General features: G+C 33.0%; 1 protein-coding gene across 1 annotated transcript; it reads right to left on the bottom strand.

Annotated features, from left to right (window-relative positions):
- Window positions 1-20,474: 20,474 nt before the first annotated feature.
- Window positions 20,475-21,527, bottom strand: LOC112520070 (AT-hook motif nuclear-localized protein 23-like). The gene has a single exon (XM_025128372.1). It carries the CDS (start codon window positions 21,525-21,527, stop codon window positions 20,733-20,735), a length of 795 nt encoding a protein of 264 aa, XP_024984140.1. The 3' UTR covers window positions 20,475-20,732.
- Between the last annotated feature and the right edge of the window lie 1,895 nt (window positions 21,528-23,422).

The raw sequence follows: 23,422 nt of genomic DNA, 5'->3' as shown, positions 1-23,422 counted from the left end.
GTAAAAAAGAAATATATACTTCAATTTTATGAATGAATGATATTTGTAAAAGAAAATTAGGATGAAAAACCATTGAGAATGATAACACGATGAGCATATCAATGAGGTTTCTTTTGATTTTACTGTTTTTCTTCTATAATTTCTGGTTTTATATATTAGAATTTTGGATTAAAAGGATAGCTTATATCGCTCTTGTATATATAATGGATTTAGTTTGGTTAAGTATAAGAAAGCATTTAATCATATTTATTTGTTTTTATATGATGTAAATAATTAATTAAGTACACAAAATCAAGACTTGTAACTACTTGTTTAAAAAGAATCTAAACAGAAAAGAAAAAGGGCTACTGAATATAAATAACATATAAGAAAAAAAGTGCTGCTAAATATTAATAAACAGTATAAAGAGTGCCGTTAAATACTAATAAATAGAAAAAAGGGGCTCTTAAATATTAATAAAAGAGCTAAAAAACAAAAAGAAAGTTGGAAAAAAGGGGTGTTAGTGGCAAGTGATGAGATGTTTTATGGTGGCATGTGGTGCTTGGGAGGAGGCCACGTTATGGGGTGAGTCACCTACTTCTAAGCTCCTGGTATAAATAGACAGCCTCATTTTTTCTGTATCGTTCTATTGCAATCCCCGTAGAAAATTCACAAACACATATAATCCCATTTTTTTTTTTATTAACCTGAAAATCTAACCTGCTATATGAGCTGATTAATGTCAGGACAACCATCTGTTTTGAAGATAGTCCGGAGTCACTGTATTTGAATCTCCATAGCCACAAGAGGATTTTTATTCCTTATTGGAATTGAACTTGGGACCTTCAGGTCCTTTTGATCTTTGCGAGGGAGAGGAAGAGAAGGCTAGAAACTAAAGAGAAAGAGGATAGGTGAAATTACTCTTCAATAGCTAAAAACAAGGTGATTACATATTTTTTGGTTGTCTTTAACTTGTGATACATACTAAATTTCGGTGTTTTTCCATGGTTTCTACTTAAATTTTAGAACTAGAAACATGCCTCATACATGTTAACTATGTGATATTACGTTATAGTTCATGTAATTTACTAAAACTTTAAGGGGTGTTTGGTTAGAGACATTAAGCAGTAATTGATTAGAATGATAATAAAAGAAACTATTTGAATTTATATAATATAATGGGTTCTTCCTCTAGAAGCCAAAGTTTCATTCCAAGTTCAACTGGGAGGAATGAAAATTCATTCTCATTTCCCTTTAAGAACATACATCAATTAACTTTACTAATATCTTATCAATATTATAAATAAATAATAAATCAATCATAATTATTTTTAAATGGGTTACGTTATCTTAAAACTACCAAAAAATTAATATGTAGTGTTTGTTCAAACAGAAAAAATTATAGTCAACAATAAATGTCAAACATCATGCGGCAATCAAATACAGAGTAAACTTTGATTTATTCATACAACGATTGATATATTTATTTATGATTAAATAAGATTAAATTATTTCAAAGTAAACTTTGTGATCGTGAGCTTACGTTTACAATAACATGAATAATTTGACCAGAAGTTAATGTATGCAATTTTGATCAACAAATATCTACTAAAATGCTATTAGAATTCCTTCTATAAACTAATTACATGCTATCTATGTTAAATGTATGTATAATCTCTAGGTAGTGTTAGAGACTATTTGGCAGCTGCTGAATAGTTTGATATAGAACGATTAAGTGGTCAGAATGATTAAGAGGCTGTTATGATATAGTGCAAAATGAAATATAATTATTTGATAATTATTTACAACGAAATTAAGGCGCTGAATAGTTAAGAGAGACACATGATGCAAAATCATTCAAAGGGTTTTAAAACCATTACGAGACAAATTTTTTTTTGTCAAACAAGATTCACCTCTTAAAGATTCAGAGATTGCCTCTTAATAGAACTATTAAGAGGTAAACAAACAACCCCTTAGATACAATCTTTCTTAGAATTATTAAGAAATATACAACCTTTTAATTTTATTTTAGGTTTCCTTATGAAATTCAACCTTTTTTTTTGTAAAGTTTGCAATCCGTATTTATCTATATGTCCCATCACTAAAAGATATTTCCAAAATTGATTATGATACATCACTACAGCAAAATCAGGTTTCTAAGATATCAAAATTAAATATTAAATTGTTTTAATAACTTATTTTATCGAACTTACGTTTATAGTACCAATATTTTTTACATCATGTATATGTAAAAATGTTATAATAAGTTAATAAAACTATTTTTATTGTCTTAAAAAGTTTCTATAAAAAACAATTTATCAAAAGATTTATGCTTTTTTAACGTCCTATAAAGTGGAATTATATTACAATGTATAAATTTTATTTCAATTTGATCTCATTAAATAAAATTTAAATATCAATTATACAATATTTCAGATCAAACCGCTTTGTTATTTTTTTTTCTTCAAATTGTTGTATTTTTTAAAAATGAAGTAAACATATATTACACAAAGATATATTAATAGAAATTTTAGTTTGGATTGATCAAAACCTGACATGAATGATCCTATATTCATGACGTTACCACTGCCCATGGCAGCGTTGTTTATCACCACACTCCAACGTCGCATATATTAAACAATAATATTCACCTAACCGAAGCTTAAACACGAAAACATACCTAAGTTTGTTGTAAAAACTTTGCCTGAAAACACTTAATTTCAAACCAACTTTCTGCCACCTCTCATTTTCGTTTTCTCCCAACTAATTTATGGTTTTGTCGTGTCATTAGTGATGATTTAAATGGTATCAACCTCTTATTTGGAGCACACAAAATAGCCCCCAATCTTTCCTTTGGCATGTGTGTGTTTTCTAGGTTTCCATGCATAACCCTCAATTTCAAACATTTATTTGTTGATGCTTATACACTATACATCATACATGTATACATATTCCTACCAATGGTCTCCAACGAGAGCGGAGGAGCGACAGAAAAGGGGAAGGAATCGTTATTTTCTTTCCATTTCTAATATTGAATGAAAATTGTCATTTATCAAAAAGACATGCCACACAATTGAAATAACGAAATCATATATTGTTCGCGAATTTTGCTTTTAGACCATAAAATTGGGGATTTGAATTAATGTTTGATCATTAAATAAGAATGAATACAAAATATGTATCTTAAAATAAGAATGAATATTAAATTAATTTCATTTTAATATAATTTACCTCCGTATGGCTATGATTTTATTTTATTAAGGGTTCATAAAATCGGCAAGAATATGTTGACAGATGGTCTTAAATGTTATCTCTTTTTTAATGCTTCTTTACCAGCCTAAATTGGTCAACTCCTTGCTTTATTATACAGAAAACCCTCTGCAGAAGCTTACTTTTATTGGTTATTTAAAACTGAGCCAATACCTAAAACATGGTCAAACTGAATCTTAGTTTAACTACTCTATCTCAAGAATCTAGTAGTTGTATGCATAATCTTTCACAAAAAGAAAACTACAAAAATGATGTTAATATATATGTACATATAATTGATGATGAGTTCAATTGGCACACATGAAGGAGGTTCATTTTAGCTATTTGTACAGACCCAATGATATTTTCCATTTCTATATGGAACATATATGGGATTTTTATTGAGATCTCCTTTTTTAAGAATTTTTTTTATAGAATAATTTAATACGGTTTCACGTATTCTTAAATGGTATAAAGTCAATGCTTTAAGACTTGGGACAATCTGTACTTGTGTAGCCCCCTCTCAACAGTTTGGGATCATTTGTGTGCGTCTCGTATTTGTTGAAGATGAACCAATTTATTCTCAATATATGTTGGAAGCTTTTGTTGAAGATGATCTTGGACCAATTTATTCTTAATATATGTTGGATTTTTCTTTATCTTCTCAAGACCTTCTTAAAGAATAATTTAACGAGGTTTTACATGATATTATTTAATACTCGAACTTAGGACTTTTGGATGTACATACAAGCCTTCATCGCTTGAACAAACGTACTGGGTTTCCGGTGGCATGGTCTTCAAATAAAACATAAATAAATAATTAGCATAAAAAATAGTAATGCTTGTTCTATGATTTAGTTGTTTGGTAAATTGAGGGGCCTCTATGGCTTGTTTGGTGTGTCATATTCTTGTTCTATCAATTTGGCTGAATTATAGCCAATTCGTATTAATTACCTTCATGCTATGTGCGTTCAGACGTGTTGTAACAGTGTCTTGATACGTACATGCGGTTTTGCATGTTGTAAGTGTGTTTTGATGCATATATTTATGGTAAGTATTTTTGCAAAATGAGGTGCTTAATATTTTTGCAAAATGATATGTTTAAAGATCGACATAAATAGCTAGCTAAGCAACACAAAACAGCTTGCGCCAGAACGCGTATTCCACCTATTGATAGATCATTACCTTTCCAATGCGAGAGTATGTGTTGAAACCTTTCAATTATTGGGTCCCAAACTTTAATTCTAGACATCTTATCTCCCATGGGACACTGAGAAATTTGCAAGGCCGACTTCCAACTTTACAGTAATGCAGCAACACTTCTAACCCTTTTTGTCCCCACTCTGAACATAACATTTTTAGCTAGGTTCATCCTAAGACCCAAAGACAGGAAAAAAAACATCTTGGAATGCGAAGAATGTTTTTCCCGTCTTCCACCGACCATTCATTGATGAAAAGTTCGTCATCAGTTTTTAAGAAATATTAAATCTATGCAGCCCGATCGCGAGGCCTTTGATAAGATTCTTACACCGGGCATCCTCCTTGGTGGAGGCCTTCCATAGCACGCGATAAATAAGAAAGGGGAGAGCGGATCCCCTTGTTGAAGACCATTGAAAAGACAAAATTCCTTGGACGGTGGCCCATTTTGTAGACAGGCTTTGACACAGTTTCTCCATTTTGGAAAGAAACCCATCGCCTCAAGAACATCTATCACGTAAATCCAATCCACTAAGTCAAAGGCTTTCTCAAAGTTCGCTTTAAACATCCATCTTAGTTTTTACCTTTCACCTAACTGATAATCTCGTCGCGATCATAGCACCATCCAGAATACATTTGCCTTTCATAAAGGTAGACTGTATATCACTCACAATAGAACTTATGACCCGACTTAATCGATTAGCAAGGAGTTTGGCAATCACTTTATAAATACAACCCACCAAACTGATCGACACGTAGTCTTTCCACCTTGAGGGGTGTGGCACTTTTGGGATAAGACATGAACTCCTAAATATCCAAATACAACCCACCAGTAAGAGTAATTTTGAAATCTTAAATATTTTTAGTTGTTATTAACTAAGAAAACTCCTACATTTTAAAGTATCAACCATATAAGACGGTCTAACTTATATATGTATTTAGAATTTCAAAACTTACCTTGTTTTCGTATACTTTTGACTCATTATTACCTAATATTGAGCGTATAAATTTTAAATACTCTCCAATTAAAACAACAATAAAATCTCAAACTATGACCAACATAAGTTTTTGATTTTAAGATTCATGGTTTTGAAAAAGTTTGTTTAATCCTAAAAGTTTAAAATGGTGATGGAAGATATTAACGTGAGGTGAGATGGAAACCCGGTTCATTTATATTGATATACATAAATTGTTACTCCAAGTAGTTAATATTATGACCTAAATGATGTCAACATATATATTAAATGTACATAATAAGTTGTTTTTTACGGTGGAACGAATTAACAATACTATTTAAAAATGATATTGTAGATATTGTTAATAAAAAATAATTATTGATTGATTTTTTGTCAAAGAATACTTTGAAAAGCGGTTTTATATGACTTATTAGTATTTTTTTGAATTTACTGTTATTTCTTATGATAAAAACAATATATTGAAGAGTTATGTACATATCAAGGGTCCTTTTTTACATCTCGCTTAGGGCCTATAAAATATTAGGAACGGACTTTGTAGATGTCTTGACACATATGTACGGTTTACATGTTGAATTGTTGAAGCATGAATGAAGTGGCACCCTGGATAGAGAATGTACATGAATATATTTATCCATGTGAAAAATGGAAGATGGAAATACACCAACGTAGTTTTCCGATTTACAACAAGAACAAGGATCAAATGGTAAAAAAGAGTCCAAAAGCTTGAATCTTTAGTACATATAAATCGAAAGATAAATAAAATAAGGCAACAGAATGTCGAACAAAAGAAGATGAATGAATAAACATAAAGTACAAAGAAAACCCCTTCTTGTTCTAACAAGGTCCAGAGATAAGTTTGAGTTAACCTACATATACTTGGAGAGGTGTGTTGGTATATTTGACGCTTTATCGCCACCAGAATGGTCTGCAGCTCTTTGTTCATTTGCAGCATCATGCCGATTCTTTAAGCCATCATTTTCATGACCAGATCGTTTGTCTTCTGCGAGCTTAGCATCGTAATTGGCAGCCTTTTCAACTGCCTTGTTAACATGYCTATCCATTGCAGCTTCGGCTTCTTTCGCTAGCCGTATCTCATGAGCTACATCGGCCCTGCTTTTCGCCAAATCTTTCTCAACCTGAAACAAAATTCAACGATCATTTCACCATATCCCAATCCTAAATCCTCATACCAGTAATCGGCTTAAGATGTAGGCCGTTACAGTTGGTTTATACCTTTTCCTCTTGTTTGGCCTCCGACTTGGCTTTGCTGGTTGCTTTTAGGTCAGTTATTTTCTCTTTGATGGTCTGCATATTTCTGAGTTCCTCTACAGACTTTCAAAAGGAAAAAAAGTTCTTAACTTTGGTTATGGAAAGACGTTGAGGCTATAAAAACCATGCTGGTGCATATATACCAAATCATTCTGAGATAAGAGATTTCGATTAGTGGTTAACAATGCTGACAGATGTTAGGGACTGAAATATCGGTAATTAAGTATAGGAGTTTTTTTAGGTTCACCTCGTATTTTTTTTTTCCTTTAATCTCGTGGTCAAACAAATAACACGCCTTTAGAAACAAATGTAGGCACCATTAAACAATATCTGAATTTTAAAGATCTTCTAATCTATAGTTTTTGAGGATCTTTTCCAATGAAAATCACTTGAAGTATATTAACACAAAACGGTCTCCAAGTTCAGTTTGAAAGTATTAAAAATTTAATTTCGATATTTGACACTTTTTTTTCTTCTTCTTGATTAACTTGGATATCCAACCCGCTATGCGAGCCGGCTAATCCCACCTGCGCGCGCAGATAATTCGGAGTCATCGCATTTGAACCTCCGTGGCCAGACGATTTTTATTTCTCCTTGTCCTTGGATTTGAACCTGGGACCTTCCGGTACTTTTGACATTTGGAGCCAAAACTCAAACCAATCTGACACCTAATCTGGAGTTTCTAATTTGAGTTGCAAGACTTCTTCGTATGCTCATATAATAAACTCTACAACACAATCATCTAAACTTGTTATAGACAATGAAACATGCTTGAGACTTGTTTGTCAATGATCATAACTTAAGACGACAAGTGTTGCCATTTTTAATAAAATTTTGTAAGAAAACTTCTATGACAAAATACATACTTCACACATCTTTAGTTTTAATAATTGATAAATTGGTTTAACCATCTATTTTCTAGTAAATTATGATTTTATTCGATACTATTGACTATTGAGGGTAAGGAAAAGTCGACAACAATTATTTGAAGCATCGTTAACAATTTTCAGGAAATTCTAGGTTATCAAAATATTTTTTCATGAAGAGAATGTGCAAAATGTTGAGAAGTTACAAAGTTTTTGAGTCATGGCATAATTAAATTAGGTAATATCATTGGTAATTCAAGTAACTGCAATATTCTTTTTATCGAAAAGAATTGGGATTTAAAACTCATCTGAAATTTCGAAGATTATAATTTTGCAAAACTATGTGTCGTTAACATCCGGGTTGACTTCAAGGGACACTAGCTTATTTTAACGTGTGTGAGCTTTTATAATGTTCAGAGCAGTGGACGTCCACAACGTCCTTCGTGTTTATAGAGTTCTAGTTCAACGTCCTAAACTAATTTGTTTCTTTGATATAAGTACTCATTGCTATCAATTTTTTTGAGGTACTTCCTATGAATGAGATTTGGTTTCTTCTAGCATATAGTACTGATTGATGTTGAGTTCATCAAATAATAAGTTCCAACTAATTGACCAATTACAACTAAAATTATAATAGCAATAAGTCAGATGAAGTCTACGGGGATTTGTTTTTAACTTATTATTACTAAAGAATTCAAGTACACGAACGGATAATTAAAATTAAATACGAAGGGGGGGGGGGTTGGATTTGATTAACTAGACTAAACATGCAACTAAAAAATTGATATAAAACGACGAATTAAAAAAAAACCAACATTAGGTTGCTTCCGATTAAGATGATAGTACCTATCATCAATATAACCAAATTGGTTATGGTTGTTAACAGGACGAGAAAAACACCGACTCAAAGCCATAAACTTGTAAGTTCGACTTATTAAGGCTTTGAATGCAAGATTTCAAGAATTCAATTCGGAAACATTATTGAGACTGTATGAAATCAATCGTTACCTTATCAAAATTTCATGACGATTATCCGTAAGGACTTCAATTAATTGATTAGACTAATTGATGTACATTCAAATAGAAATGACATTGAAATTAGAAATCAACCAAATAAGTTTGTCCCAAACAATTATAAAGAAATCTCAAAGTAATAAACCATCAAAATTAAAGCAAACCAATGTTGGAATGAAATAATTTAGCCACACATGGCTAAACCTAAGTTACCAAATGCAAGAATCTGAAAACTTACCTAAAAACTAGTAGAAATCGGATGAGAGTTCTTGCCTCCAAATTGTACCATCCTTTACAAAAATTCCAGAAAATCAACCCCCCTCAATGGAAGTTTTAATCGTGCCTTTATACCCCTGAGGAAGAAACCGTCGCACTTTCGAAGAGGAACAAGTCTGTCCCAATTTATCCAACATTGGCAAGTTTTTTGGCAGCTTTAGCCGCCAAGAAAGTCGCTTGAGTCATTCTTCAGACAACATTCGACCACAGTGTCTTAGGCGAGTATCCCGACGGGTTTAGGAAAGGAGAAAATCGTGTGAGGGTTCGGATCACTTCAAACATGTCTCTAACGGTATATCTGGCAACTTTTGCTGGCAAGAAAGTCGCCCGTGTATCCTCAATCGTACCAGACTTTATTCTGCTCGAAAGTTCTCTTACCGTTTTGCTATTTGTGAAAAGGAGTCCAACAAGGAAGAAAAAGGCCTAAAACTTGGGCTTTTTATTTTCTTTTTGGACTGAACTATACAAATTAAAACAAATGGCCAAGTTAATACATTTTAGTCACAAAATGATAAAAAATAAATGGGATTTTAACTACACTTTTAGACAAGAAAACATACCTATCAAATGCTTTTCTAACTCATTCTTTTTATTACTTATGCCACTTGTTTGGGTAAACATGTCCATACACTATAACAAAATCAGTTATAGGACACCATGTATATCTAATAGACTGCTTTATAGAATTTAAGTTTATGAAACAAAAAAATTGTTATCATATATAAAGATGATATCAAGGATCATTGATCTCATAAAAAAATCCTTTCAACCATATAGCTTTCTTAATTGTTTTAATAAAAACCATATTTTACACACACACATATATATACTCGAGATTCTGTAGTAGACAACACCAATATGTACGTGGAAGATATGATATTTATAAATAATTAATGACACATCCATCAAGGGTGAACATGTACACCAATCTTCCCATGATATTGATAAATTCTAAACTAATACTTAAAATATCTTATGAGTATCCACTTGACATCTCTTCGATATTTTTTCTCCGGATTCACCATGTATCTATTAAACATATTCACTTATTGATCATCTCTCATAGTTATTTGATGATGATCCTTTTTATCTTACGAAAAGTACTCTCATTTTATTCAGTTTCAGTGATTATCACTGAGTCGGTTTAGTGATCGTTGAACAAGTATTGTGTCTCTCAAAGACAAATATTCTTCAAGAAGACAAGACTCACACCACAAGAAACTTCAATGATATCGAAGGTAAAACAGAAGATAGAGACAAGCAGTTCCTAATCTGATGCGATTTTTGATAACAAACATGTCTACAAATGTGCGAAATCTACTCAAGATTCAACATACACTGAAGAAACCCCAATGTTATTCCAGTGTCAGCTATCAAATGAATCTTGTTGACCAAGATTAGTTTTTTCCTTAATTATCCTTCTACACACAAAGGAAAAATCCATATCGCTCAAAGTAAAGCACTCGTACAGAGTCACTCTATTGTCTCCAAATGTGCTCACCTACTTTGTGAAAGACTACTGTTCATATACGACAAAAACCTGTATATCTGAAGACAAAGGACAAGCTCACCACTAGAAGCTTGCCACGTGCCTTGTACTATCTGACTTGCATTTAATGCAATGGATATAAATAGCTGAGAAGCCCCTCCTTCCCACAACCAAGAAATCAAGATGCATATATCTTGAAGATCAACTTTTTACCCAAGAAAGGACTTTCTCACAAGCACAAACTTCTTAATCTTTCGAAGTTATCTTTACTTCAAGTGAAGAATACCAATTAAGCTCTTCCTTTAGCGAAGTTATTGTTTCTTCTTTTAACAAGTATTTTATTTCTTGCTTTATGTATCTTGTGTGTTCCCTAGATTGTTTTAGATAAGTTATGTATCTTATCTTATTCCGCAAACAGTCTATAAATTATGTATTGATCTTCTTTACCAATAAAGGATTTAAAAAGTGAAAACTCTTGTGTTTGTATTCATCCCCCATTCTACAAACAGTTACCTCTAAACTCTTGTAGATCCGTTTGGAACCAACATCACCACATACGACAAATTAGTCACGACTACAAGATCTTATGCATAATGAAAACTGAAAATGTAACCATCCATCAATTTATACAAAATGAGGTGTATTGGGTGTTTCAAAAGTTTTACAAACTTAAAGAAATGTTGAATCAAACGATGAACCGTTCGTTCGACATGTCTATAGCATCCACTGCATGTACACCATAAAGTCCTCTTCACATCATAGTAAAATGAGACTGTGATTAGTATATGAGAATGAATAGGAAGACAAGATCAAACTCAATGTCTCACGTTTGGCTTGACATGCGATAAAACAAAAATTCATTATTCTATGTTAGGCACGATATTGAAAGGGACAAGGACTGGGAGTGGGTAGGACAATTTTTTTTGTTATATCAACGTAACTGTAACAAGATGCAACAAAGATGACACATAAACAAAAAACTACTAATCTACCCTTATTTGATATAATTATCTATGATATTTGTTTTAATGGTCATGCCCGTCCATTGCCGCCGCCACCCCCACCAATAGCAGCCATCGACAACCACCATCGACCATTGTTAACCATCCTCACCTCCTCATCTATTACAATAACCTCTTCCACCACCTTGACAACCACCATTTGCCACTAGCCACCACCGTCCATCGCCACCACCGCCCAACGCCACCACCTCCCATCGCCACCACCACTACAAACATCACGTTGACCACATCCACCTTTATCATAACCACCACCACCACCACCACCACCGACTACCACTACCTTTACCTCCACCACGTTTGCCACAACTATCACCTCCATTTTCCACCATCTTGAGGTCCTCCACAGTTAGTGTCATCCACCAACCACTACTGTCTTTACCTCCACCACATTGTCGTTGCAACTATCTCCACCGCACTTCTGCCAATTCATAAGGATCTTTGAAACTGAATAAAATATACATTGCTAGAAAAAGGAATAGCACTGATGGATATTACTGACGAAAAAAATTTGTCGGTAATTTTCGACGGAGCACTGACGGATACAAATTAATTCGAACTACCATAAGTTATATCAAACTATTCATTCATATCCGGTACTATTTTTATATGTATTTATGCATATGAGAATTTTGTAAAATTAATAGACAAAAAAGTAAAGAGTAAACTACAAATTTGGTCCATGTGGTTTTTGATTAGAAAAAAGTAAAGAGTAAACTACAAATTTTGTTAACCATGTTGGCCATCTTGTAATTCCGAAACTATAGGGACGAAAAGTGTTATGCTTCACGAATCATAGGGACTAAATTTGTAGTTTACCCAAATAAAAAATAGAATTGAAAAAGTTTAACCAAAATACTCAAAATAGACCTTTTGTCACTTTTACCCACCTGAAAAAAGGATAGACTTGTCGAGATAAGGACCATTTTTCCGACAATTTTATGGTGTCGGTAATGTAACTTTGCTGGCGGATCGTGTTTTTTGTAAGGAAAAGTCCCATTGATGACCATTTGGGGACTTTTGTCGCCACACCCCCCCTCCAGCACACAATAGGGGTTTGGTTTTGTCGATATCAAAACGAGTCGACAAAAATTAAGTGACTTTTCCTTGCAAAAAAAAAAAATTCCCGTTGCCAATGTCACAAGCCCAAAATGTACTTGTGATACTAGGAATTCTCTCTGTTAGGCCTCAGGTTATCGATCCGTAACTTTAATATTAACATCTACTCATTTGTTTTTATCCATCGAAACTTGTGTTAATATTTTTTTTTATCACAAATGCCAATTCATTATTTTCAAACGATGTGAGATGGCTTGGTTTTTTGAAAATGAATTGTCCAATAGTATATATATATATATATATAGGGAAGGGTTCAAACGAGAACCCCTATGATTTACGAGAATGCGAGAATAACCCAATAACCACATATTGTAATAAAAAATAAAATTAAAAGATTTTTAAAACTAAAATTGAAATTTAAAAAGATTCAGAAAATATTAAAATTAAAAGGGTAATAATGAAAATAATATCATAAAATCTTTTAATACGATTACATGATCATGATTATCATCATCTAATAAATGGTTAATCATGTGATATGGGTGTGATAATCATGTGATTATCACACAATTATCACATTATCGCTTATATCAACACGATTTGGTGTGATTTGGGTGTGATAATCATGTGATTATCACATTATTGCTTATATCAACACGATTTGGTATGATTTGGGTGTGATAATCATGTGATTATCACATTATCGCTTATATCAACACGATTTGGTATGATTTAGGTGTGATAATCATGTGATTATCACACAATTATCACAASGATTCCGCTCGGCTAGGGTTAACTTAGAAAATCGACTACCGATTTGGTATGATATGTGTGTGATAATCATGTGATATCACTATCATAACAGCACACTTGATTTGATCATGGTTTCAATCGGTTAGGATTAGACGATCACACATTTATCACAACGATTACGGGCGAAATCCACTAAACRATTTGGTGTGATATGGGTGTGATAATCATGTGATATCACTATTATAATATCACTTGCGCATTCAATTTGATCATGGTTTCGATCGGTTAGGGTTAGACAATCAATATTTATCACAACGATTACTCATGGTTTCGATAGGTTATGGTTACACTTCATTGATTATGGTTTCGATAAGTTATGGTTACACAATCACACAATTATCACAAGGGGAGAGGAGAGAGTGAAAAAGAACATGCAGGAAAAAAAAGGATAATTATGACTAATTAAAATAAATAAAAATTATAAAATTAATTAATTACATTACTGCCTTATTAATTTATTTATATTTAATATAAGTTAATTTATTAATTAAAAAAGTTTGAGGTTATTAGATTGTTCTCGCATTCTCGTAAATCACAGGGGTTCTCGTTTGAACCTCCACCTATATATATATATATATANTATATATATATATATATATATATATATATATATATATAGGGGAGCGTTCAAATAAAAACCACTCAATTTGTACAAATCGTGAAAACCTTATTCAACCAATCATAATTTTTCATTTTGTTCATTTTCTTGTAATTATGAGAGGTTGATTAACCATTTTTATTGTGAAGGGTGTTAATCATGGATATTATCATCTTCATTATTTTAATTTTAGAGAAAATACATGAAACAGTTTCATTAAATATTATATGAAACAATTTCATAACCATATATGAAACAAATTCATCAAAAAAAGTATTATATGAAACAATTTCACAAAATTAAACAATTTCATGGAAAAAAATTCATAAGATTAAACATTGAAATCGACGTATGAGGGTGGTTTGTACGGTTTTTACAAATGAGGGTGGTTTTCATTTGATCGTTCCTCCTATATATATATATCGCCAATGGATTTCCGATTGTTACTGTAATTGCGAGAACTTGCACAACTAGCTCCTTAATGTAATGAGACAAAATCTACTTGAATTTTATATTTCATCACTCTCAAACAAGCTTGCTTCTTACCCTTGGTGTTCCGGAAGGACAGATTCTAATGGGAAAGAGACAATGGCTCTCTTCCACTAAAATGTGGAACATCCGCTTCCCTTCTTCCACGTTTCTTTCAGGTGCTTTCTGAATGCATTCATTTTCGTTTCTTATGGATAAAAAAATATTAAGATTTAGTGGTATATATGTTTGGTTATCGAATTGTAGGTCTTTGCCTTAGAAACGTTGATATCATGCATGACATGTCTTAATCTATACCTAATAACCGATACTACAATAAAATAGGCCTTTCAAAACATGATAATTGATGTGTCTTAATCTATACCTAATGGCATGTCATATACATGCGTCTTAATGAGACTTTAGCTTTTAAATAATGTCATATATAACAAGGTTTACAAAGAAAAAACTAGTAAGACAGATTTTTCAAAAATTTCATATAAAAAGATTAATTAATAGAACGGTTTATTTCTTAAGTTCTATTAAATTGACCAACTTCGTCAATGGGACTTGTCAATTTATCTAATCTTGTCCTAACAACTTATATTTGTAACGTCATTATATATAGCATATAGTTTTAATTTAGTCGTTTAAAATTAAGTCAAATCAAGTATAATATTAGGATATCCAAAGATGGTTGGGCATCATAATTGACCCATTTTGTTGTATGTACTGCAGTTCTCATAATTTTATTTATGTTATTATCTCCTATCCAGGAGGTTGGAATAAGAAAAACAAAAAAGGTTGAAAATGCAAGGATACATAATTCATACGTAAATTAATGGTAAAAGAATACGTATGTAAATTCACATATTTATCTTTGTATGTGAATAATTGATTCGGGTTTACCTTTCTTATTTGAACCTTTTCTCATCTCCTATTTTTCTTAATTTCCATGACTAGACCATGCTCTCACTACCCGCACCCTTCCTGGTTCCAAGCCTTTATCGAAAAATTACGATGTCTTAGATGTCTAATTAATTGATTTCATCTCCTCTAATGTGGTTTTTATCTTGATCTTAAAAAATTAAAAGGGAATCCGGTCCCGTTCCCTCGTATGTAGTATTGGAATAAAAGTTCACTTGATCGGTTTATTTCATTTTTCCTTCTTTCCTTTTTTGTTTACCATATTTGTACTTTTTTCCCCTTTGTTCTTCATTGCCTTTTTTTTCTGAAAAACTTCATAATTCATGACACAAACCTTCTATATATATATATGCATATATAATCAAGAAAGGTACTAGTCCATTATCCTCTCTACTCTCTAGTCCCCTCATTATTTTTGTTGAAAATTGATGCAATAGCACAATCTTTGTATAATCTCAATATCTTACACTTAAAGTTTGCTAGTTGTCATGTTCTTCATGACCTGAGATCTAAAAATAAGTCCAAATTTCCGTTTCTCTTAGTTAGCTTGTATGCATCACTTCCGCTCTTTTGTTTCTTGTTTCTTCTTCAACTCATGTTCTACCTCTTGCTTCTCTTACCATTACCATGCTCGACACTTCTACTAGAGCAGTATTGTAGCACCCACTCTTACAACCTTACTCGATCCATACACGTTTTGTTTCGTTGTGTCCCTTGCTCTCCTTGATAACCTTCTGTATTTTGTCATTCCACTATTGCCTTTTGTTTGATGCCTAATTATTCCTTGGTTAGCACCCTTCAACGTATGTTTAGATCATCGTATCCCTATGGCCTTCTTAACTGTTTTTTCATTAGACATATTATTTAGGTTTCACATCTTAATATAGGGTTTTGAATCTCTCCAAATGATTTTATATTTTATGTACAACACTGACCCTTCTTACATTGAGAGGAAAATACATACTAGTAGAGTATTTGACCACTTCTAAAGGTTATGCATGTGAGGATAACATCTTCTAAGAAAGTTTTAAAACCATAATGTTATTTGTTGTTAAGAAATTGAAGTTATCTTACCCTTTAACCTTGTTACAATAGCCAAAACCTCCAATTTCTTCAAATCCTTTTCTATCTCTGCCTACATACAAGAACCCTTAATTTGCTCTCTTCATAACATACCAGGTGTTGATATGGCTAGCCACGAAGGAAATGATGACCACCCATGTACATAACAAATATTTTGCTAATATATACATTTAGATCAATACCCATGGTTCTGTTGCAACACACAACCATGCCTCACTGGTTTAATTAAATGTCCCAAAATGTGGCTCATTGACATTCATTATTTGTGCCTCTAATTTACTTTCTTTGGGTTTCATTCTCGTATAGAAGCTAGATAAAGCAAGATTCACAATATTGTAGCACACAGCATTAGGTGTGATTTATGTTCGGATATATTTACTCTGATAGACCTCTAGTGATCTGATCTTGTCTGCCCCAAGAAAACGTATAAAGTAAACACAGAAAATGTGAGGATGACTTACGAGCAAAGCTACTCGATCACATAGGTAGACAAACAACAGTTTTTTTGAAGTTGTGAATTCTATTTATTGATGTAAATTTACCATTAGGCATAACAGTCATCAAGTATACATAATGCAAATCAAAAAATCACATACAGACAATCAAAGGAACCATTGATGTTGAAAAGAATGTAACATACAAACAAAATAGAGTGCACGAAGAGGTGGAAATCTTATGCGACCTCATCCGGGCTACAAGGTGGGAAGATGGTTCTGTTCAAGTTAAATCTAAGGACGAACTGACTTTGAAGAGATGTTAGGATACAAACATGAAAGGGAAAATAAATAAATAAATAAAAGCAAAGACAAATGACTGTGATAACGAACATGTACTTAAATCCTTCTGTCTATTCCCCTCTATTATTCTGATTTAACTTTAAGCAATCTAAGAAAATCTACTATATATCTTTACCCCTAATACGTCTTTTGTAGAATGGTAAAATGTTTACTTTCTGCATCTTACTAATTTGAAAGCGTAAAAGAACATTACAAATACAGAATATACTCAATCTAGAAAGGGATATTGTCCATACAGTAGCGATACCTCCATAAGAAGTGGCATAACATACACTACAAAACTTGCAATATTATAGCATAAGAGTGGAGGATAAGGACTGATGGTCCTTGGCATGGTGTCATTGTATCCTCACAAACGTTAGGTCATAAGTTCAGTTTCAGATATATGACTATTTAATATATAACAAATCACATTGCTTTTCATATCACACTTTAGACTCACAATGTCCTTTGCTTTCATCTATTTTTTATTTGTCAATTGAAATCTTGTCGAGGCAGCTGGGAAAGCACAATTTGAACTTCAAGATGAGATTCAAAGCATTGCTTGCCTCAACTTGTATCATAGTTTTTCTCTAAAAGTTGACTCGACTTTAAACTTCGCTTCAAGTTAATATTATAGTTTGATAAAGTTGTTTGAGGCCTCAGATAAATTACAATTTAATAATGACACCAGGATTAATTTAATGACCAAGATCGATTAAAGAAAACTACGAGCATTGCAATTACATAATTAGCTTTTGCTTGAAATTTTATCAATAAAATTACATGCTACAGCGAAATAGAATGTCGTATGTCGTAGAAATTTGTATGAAGTGGAACAAAGAAAGCATGTTGCAGATAAACTGAACCATAATTCTTACTGATAGAATTCTTAGTTATGATTCTAAACGAATCTGGGTAGTATACAAGAATCTTATGAACTCCACCTCACCATTATCCTTGGTACTTTGATGTAATTTAGATTTTGGGTTTTAAAATCCAAATTTACAAATTGTAGCCATCTTTCTCCAACAATAGGAGCTTAATTTTTCTGGTAAACCAAGTTACAGAAACATCAGTGAAAAAGAAAGCACTCAAAAGACTGAGTTTTTTCTTATTTCTGTACACTTATAAGCATGAAAATTTTAGTATTTCCTCACACATATCAGCGACTTACATGTTTTCATGAACTGTAAGAATCCATATATTTGTTGTAGTGTTATCAAATTCTTTTTCACCATCATCCCTGCTAGTTTCTTCAACTAGAAGAGGAAAATTGATCTTCCACATCCTGTTCTTATATATGTAGCAGGAAATAATAATTGCATCAATAGTCTATGCGAGTGATATACTGGAAGCACTTGCAAATCAAATAACGTAGCCATACCGAAAGATCATACGCAAAAATAGTATCAAAACACTCAAATAAAGAGGGGGGGAGGCTAATAATATGTTAGGTAAGCTAGATAGGAACATAAGATTTACAACCCAGACATCCTGGCTAGAAAAAAAAAAAAGATATCTAGCTGTAACTTAACAAATTAAGTTGGAGATATAAGGTTAATCATTACAAGCATATAATAATATGCATATATGGTTCTACACTCATTTGAATAATCAAAGGTAGCTGATCCACTAGGGGCGTTAACTTCTAACTAGGGTAGGAAGACATTTCTTCATCTATGTTAGTCTTGCTGTTTAGATACACGTTTGGTTAAAACTATAATATCTTAAAGGACTGAAACAGTGGGTGTGTGGCATTTAACTTATAATAGTGGTGATCAGACAATCCGCCTGTAAATTAAGGGATTTTCCATCAAGATTGCAGGTCTTTACCTTAATACAAGTTACTGATCAATTTAACCATTCCTACAAGTTGGTTTCATCATTGACGAGATGAATAATTCATTTGGATCTCTCTTTTTGCTATCCTTCAACCCTTCTCCAATCATCCAGGTGTTCACTGCCTCCTCTCGTTGATTAGAAAAATATGTATCTTTAGGTCATGCTGATTTAATAAGTCCCATAAATCCCCATTTGGAGTTTTTGTAGTGTACTCAAAACCTAGATTGATCTGTTTGCATTATAACATTATAGGCTAAAAAACATTTCCTCACACGACTACAATTCTTAAACTTAATTTAGGAGTGATTCGAAAATCAAATACCTTAATTACTACATGCTAGGCAATACTAGATCTGTATCTTAGCATTTTTTAAGTAAATAATATTTATACATGGTAAAAGCAACAAATAAACTCACACACCCTCCTCACTTTTGGTGAGATTTGAACCCCTGGTTTCCTAGAAGGCCAAGGACTACGATACCGCTAGGACAAAGGCCCTTTGGTATTGGTATCTTAGTTTAGTGGCACTATATAAGACTGCCTTTGATTAACCTCAATACAGCATGCCCTAATTTATGATCAGTATTGTCATAATATTCTTTCAATCTGGACTAGGTGATAAACAATATGTTTAACTAGACATGGTGCACCAACAGATATTATTTGCCATAGAAATTATAGTCACGGTATTTTCCGAGGGAAAGAAAAACACGCACACAACACACACTAATATATGTTACTAGCTGGAATAGAACACTAGTTCTGTGAGTCGTGTGAACCTTTTTTTACACTAGATCTTGTAAAATTTATGGTAGAATACAAGATTATTTCTCTAACCAATGGGAACTGAGAAGATAAAATGGAAAGCGAAAAGCTAGATAGCTAGCCAGCCAAGTGTGAACAAAACCCTTAACTTTTTTTCAATAAGATGGTCTTAAGGATTTACTTACTGAAAGTTACACATTAAGCATATCAATAAAAGCATAGAACTAGGTAATCGTGTTGGAACTAATGATTCTTTTAAATGGACACATTGATAGCGCATCTAATAATGACCAAGTTTCAACTTGGGCCATCCAAGCTCTAAGTAATAATGTTTTAGTTAATAACTAAAGAATAATTCTTTTTAAAAGAACATCTATTGGATACTGCCATTAAAGAACAAGGTGCAAGAGTATTCCCTTTAATTAGATCCTGAGACTTAAAATATTAGAGAGAGAGAGAGAGAGAGGAAATGTTTATCCATTGAACATAGTGTCCAGATTGAACTTTAGATTAATTTATTTTTAGAAATAAAACAGTAATAAATACAAATCTAAATAGATCACATAAGATTTTCTTGGAGGAAAGATGACACGAGAGTAACTTAAATACTCAATCTAATGGAATAGGGAAAAGGGTAACTTGATTAAATAACCCTAAAACTAAAGGAAGAAGACTACTTAATTGACGCATGAACTTAGAATCTATTCAATCTTCTTGCATGAAGCTCGCTTCTGAGAATAAATGGTTGTTCCGATTTTCTTGAATGTCAGAAGTCTAATACAGTTCCATAAACAACAATGATAATGATAACACAGCTTCATAAACACAGCAAGCGTACAAACAACATGAAGATGAAGAGGATTCGATCTAAATTCACGTTTTAAGAACTAACAGTAAGTTAAGATGGATTCAAAAGAGAAGAAGAAATCCCCTTAGGTTGAAAAGAAAAAAAATAGAAAGGAGGAGAGGTTATTGTACAAGATGGAGAAGCATGATTAATGATCCATGGAATTTATCTGACCTTTTTCCTTGAAGAATAGAGTTCAACTTGGTCAAAAGTAGTCAGAACGGTGGCCGGCTCGCCATGTTGCCCGACCAACCACCACCGTCCACGGGTAACTGAACGTTAGGCATGTTTAGTGGCAAGTTAAAAAACGGTAAACCCATGGATGAGGGGTCAGGAAAGGGGTGATTCACGCCTCCATTCACGTCTCCGCCGCCTCCACTACTAGCAGCTGCCTCTTCTTCATCCAGAGGGAGCCTCTCATATGCCACGTTTGTGAAAGAAGCTGCTATGACAATCACCGGCCCAGAAGCTATTAGAGCTCCGACAACATTCCCGCCGACAACCTGTCCTTGCCCACCCGCCAAGTATATAGTTAAGCTGGTGGCACCCGGCGGCGCCGGAGGTGGCAAGAAGGACCCAGACAGAGAGAGTATCTCAAACCGGCCATGGAGTGTCAGTACAGATCCGGCCGCTGCAGGCTGCCGAAGACTCACGTTGTTGACTGTCCCGCTGCCGCTGACTATACAAATCCCACGTTGACGCTTCCTGGCGTAATTCGCGATGGACTCAAAGACATCACACCCGCTACTTATCTCAAGGATGTGAGCCCGTAGGGTGTTGGCGCTTTCCCTAGTTATTATGACGGGTGGTTTGGGCTTGTTCTTTGAACCAGGAGGGCGACCACGTGGTCGGCGGCCAACGACATCCCCGCTGCCGCTGCCGGAGCCAGGTGTGTGTTGGTTGTTGTCATCTTCGGAATCCGGAGGGATTTGGAGATGGAGGTCCGGGCGGTTTTGCAGGTTCTGAAGGGAGAAAGGGGAAGTGGAGCTCAAGTCTAAATTGTTTGACATATTATAGATATAGATCAGGAAGAGAAATCTAAAAGGGAGAGAAACAAGAAGAAAGAGATGAAGAATAATAAACTATGATGGTAATCGAGGAAATTTATGTTTAAAAATGAGAAAGATGAGGTATTTTATGATTTCTAGAGAGAGAGGGTGGACTGTGGAGGGTGGGGGTGGGGTGAGAGAACAAATAGAAATCTAAGGGGTAAGCAAATGAGTGGAGAAAAAGAAAGAAAAAGAGGTTTTATGGTACTTTTTTGTGTTGAACAGGGATGAAATAGTTTACACCTGACCTATCTTTTGTTTTTAGGGTTCAAACTATTTTCTGTAAAAAAAAAAAAAAAAAAATCCTTCAATTTTGGTATCATTTGACAAATAAAATTAATCTGTTTTTAAGAATCAAAATCCCAACGTTTAGGATATAATTAGGAGAGGCAAAAACTTAATAAATCAACTAAATATATAAATTTATACAACAAAAATATGTATGTAATTGTTGATAAATTGTTTTCTAAATATCCTTATAATATAACTAAGGGTTTATTGGTAGCGGCTTAACGAGTTTAAGATAACTAATAGTTTATTCGTGAGTTATACATCACTGTTTGATAGTGAGTAAACCTCTGAGGAAGCTCTATACAAAGAGTCAAGTTTTTTTTTCCAAATCTTTCCCTCCTAATTAAAATACACTCCTTCCGTCTATGAACAAATCTCTTAAACAAAAATCTTTCTAATTTATACAAACATATTAATCCACAAACAAGCCCCTGAGGTGAATAAACTTCATCTGTTAAAGAAATGCAATTTATCATCATGAAGGTCTTAACGAGTTCTAAAACCAAATCTACGGCAAGATTCACAAATAAACTCATGTTTGTTTTGTGAAAAAATGGTAATCGGAATTTGAATAAAATCGAACCCATATTTGATTGTGATGCAACAAAATCATGCAAATATATTCAAAAGTATGTGATACAAAACCTATATAAATCAAAAACTTTAAATTTAATTCAAAGAAACAAAATTGTTAAAATGTAAGAGATGCAGAAGAAAAAAACAAAGACTAAGGCGGCGTTTATCAAACGCTTCCTGGTAAGTGTTTATCAAGCCAAATTATCTTATCAGACATGACAAGGACCAAGAATCTTATCCGATAGGAACAATGACAATGACCAAGAGACTTACCCGGTAAGTAAGGATGACGACTCTTACCGGGTTACCGTTTATCGGGTAAACCGTTTTTGACAGACTAAAATCTATGATAATGTTAAATCTTACAATTAAGCGTTTAGTAAGCAAAGTATACGATAAACCGCCCCTAAATAATAGTCGTTTTAGCAAATAAAATATTATAATTTTCATATACATATTTATGTTTCCGACTGATAGCATCATATGCATTAACGTCTTCTGGATTGATGCATTTTTGGCTCCAACAATTGTAAATATATGTTTTGTTGTTTATACAAAAGCTATTGCGAAAATTATTTTAAATTGAAATAACCAAGGATTTGAGAAAGTAAACACATGTTCAATAAACTAATGCATCCAAATGACATCACAGAGCCACTAACTTTTATATATATAAATTAATTACGAAATTTACTTAAAACATTAGTTGATAAATTATCATTTTATTAAAAACTTTGTTGATAATTAATGAAGTAATTGTTAGCTAATAAGTTACTTACTAGATAAAATAGTCATGTTTGACAAAAATTAATATAAGAGGCATAATTAAAAAGGGTAGGGAAACTTTTCTAAAGCTTTTTAAAACGTTACTGAAAAACTTGCTTATGACGAAATAAACAGAGCTTTTTCAATAAGCTCAAAAACTAAATAAATTTATGGTCGTCATGCATGAAATTAGTGTTAGGACTCATTTGGACCCTTTTTTTAGT

This window comes from Cynara cardunculus (genome assembly GCF_001531365.2).
Source record: "Cynara cardunculus var. scolymus isolate 2C chromosome LG 10, CcrdV1, whole genome shotgun sequence".
NCBI lineage: Eukaryota > Viridiplantae > Streptophyta > Magnoliopsida > Asterales > Asteraceae > Cynara > Cynara cardunculus.
Note: the sequence above shows the minus strand (reverse complement) of the source record. Positions and strands in the feature narration are given on the sequence as shown.

Bases quoted from the DNA above. Each gene is read 5' to 3' on its own strand.
- LOC112520070 (XM_025128372.1), bottom strand. From the start codon at position 21,527: ATGTCAAACAATTTAGACTTGAGCTCCACTTCCCCTTTCTCCCTTCAG.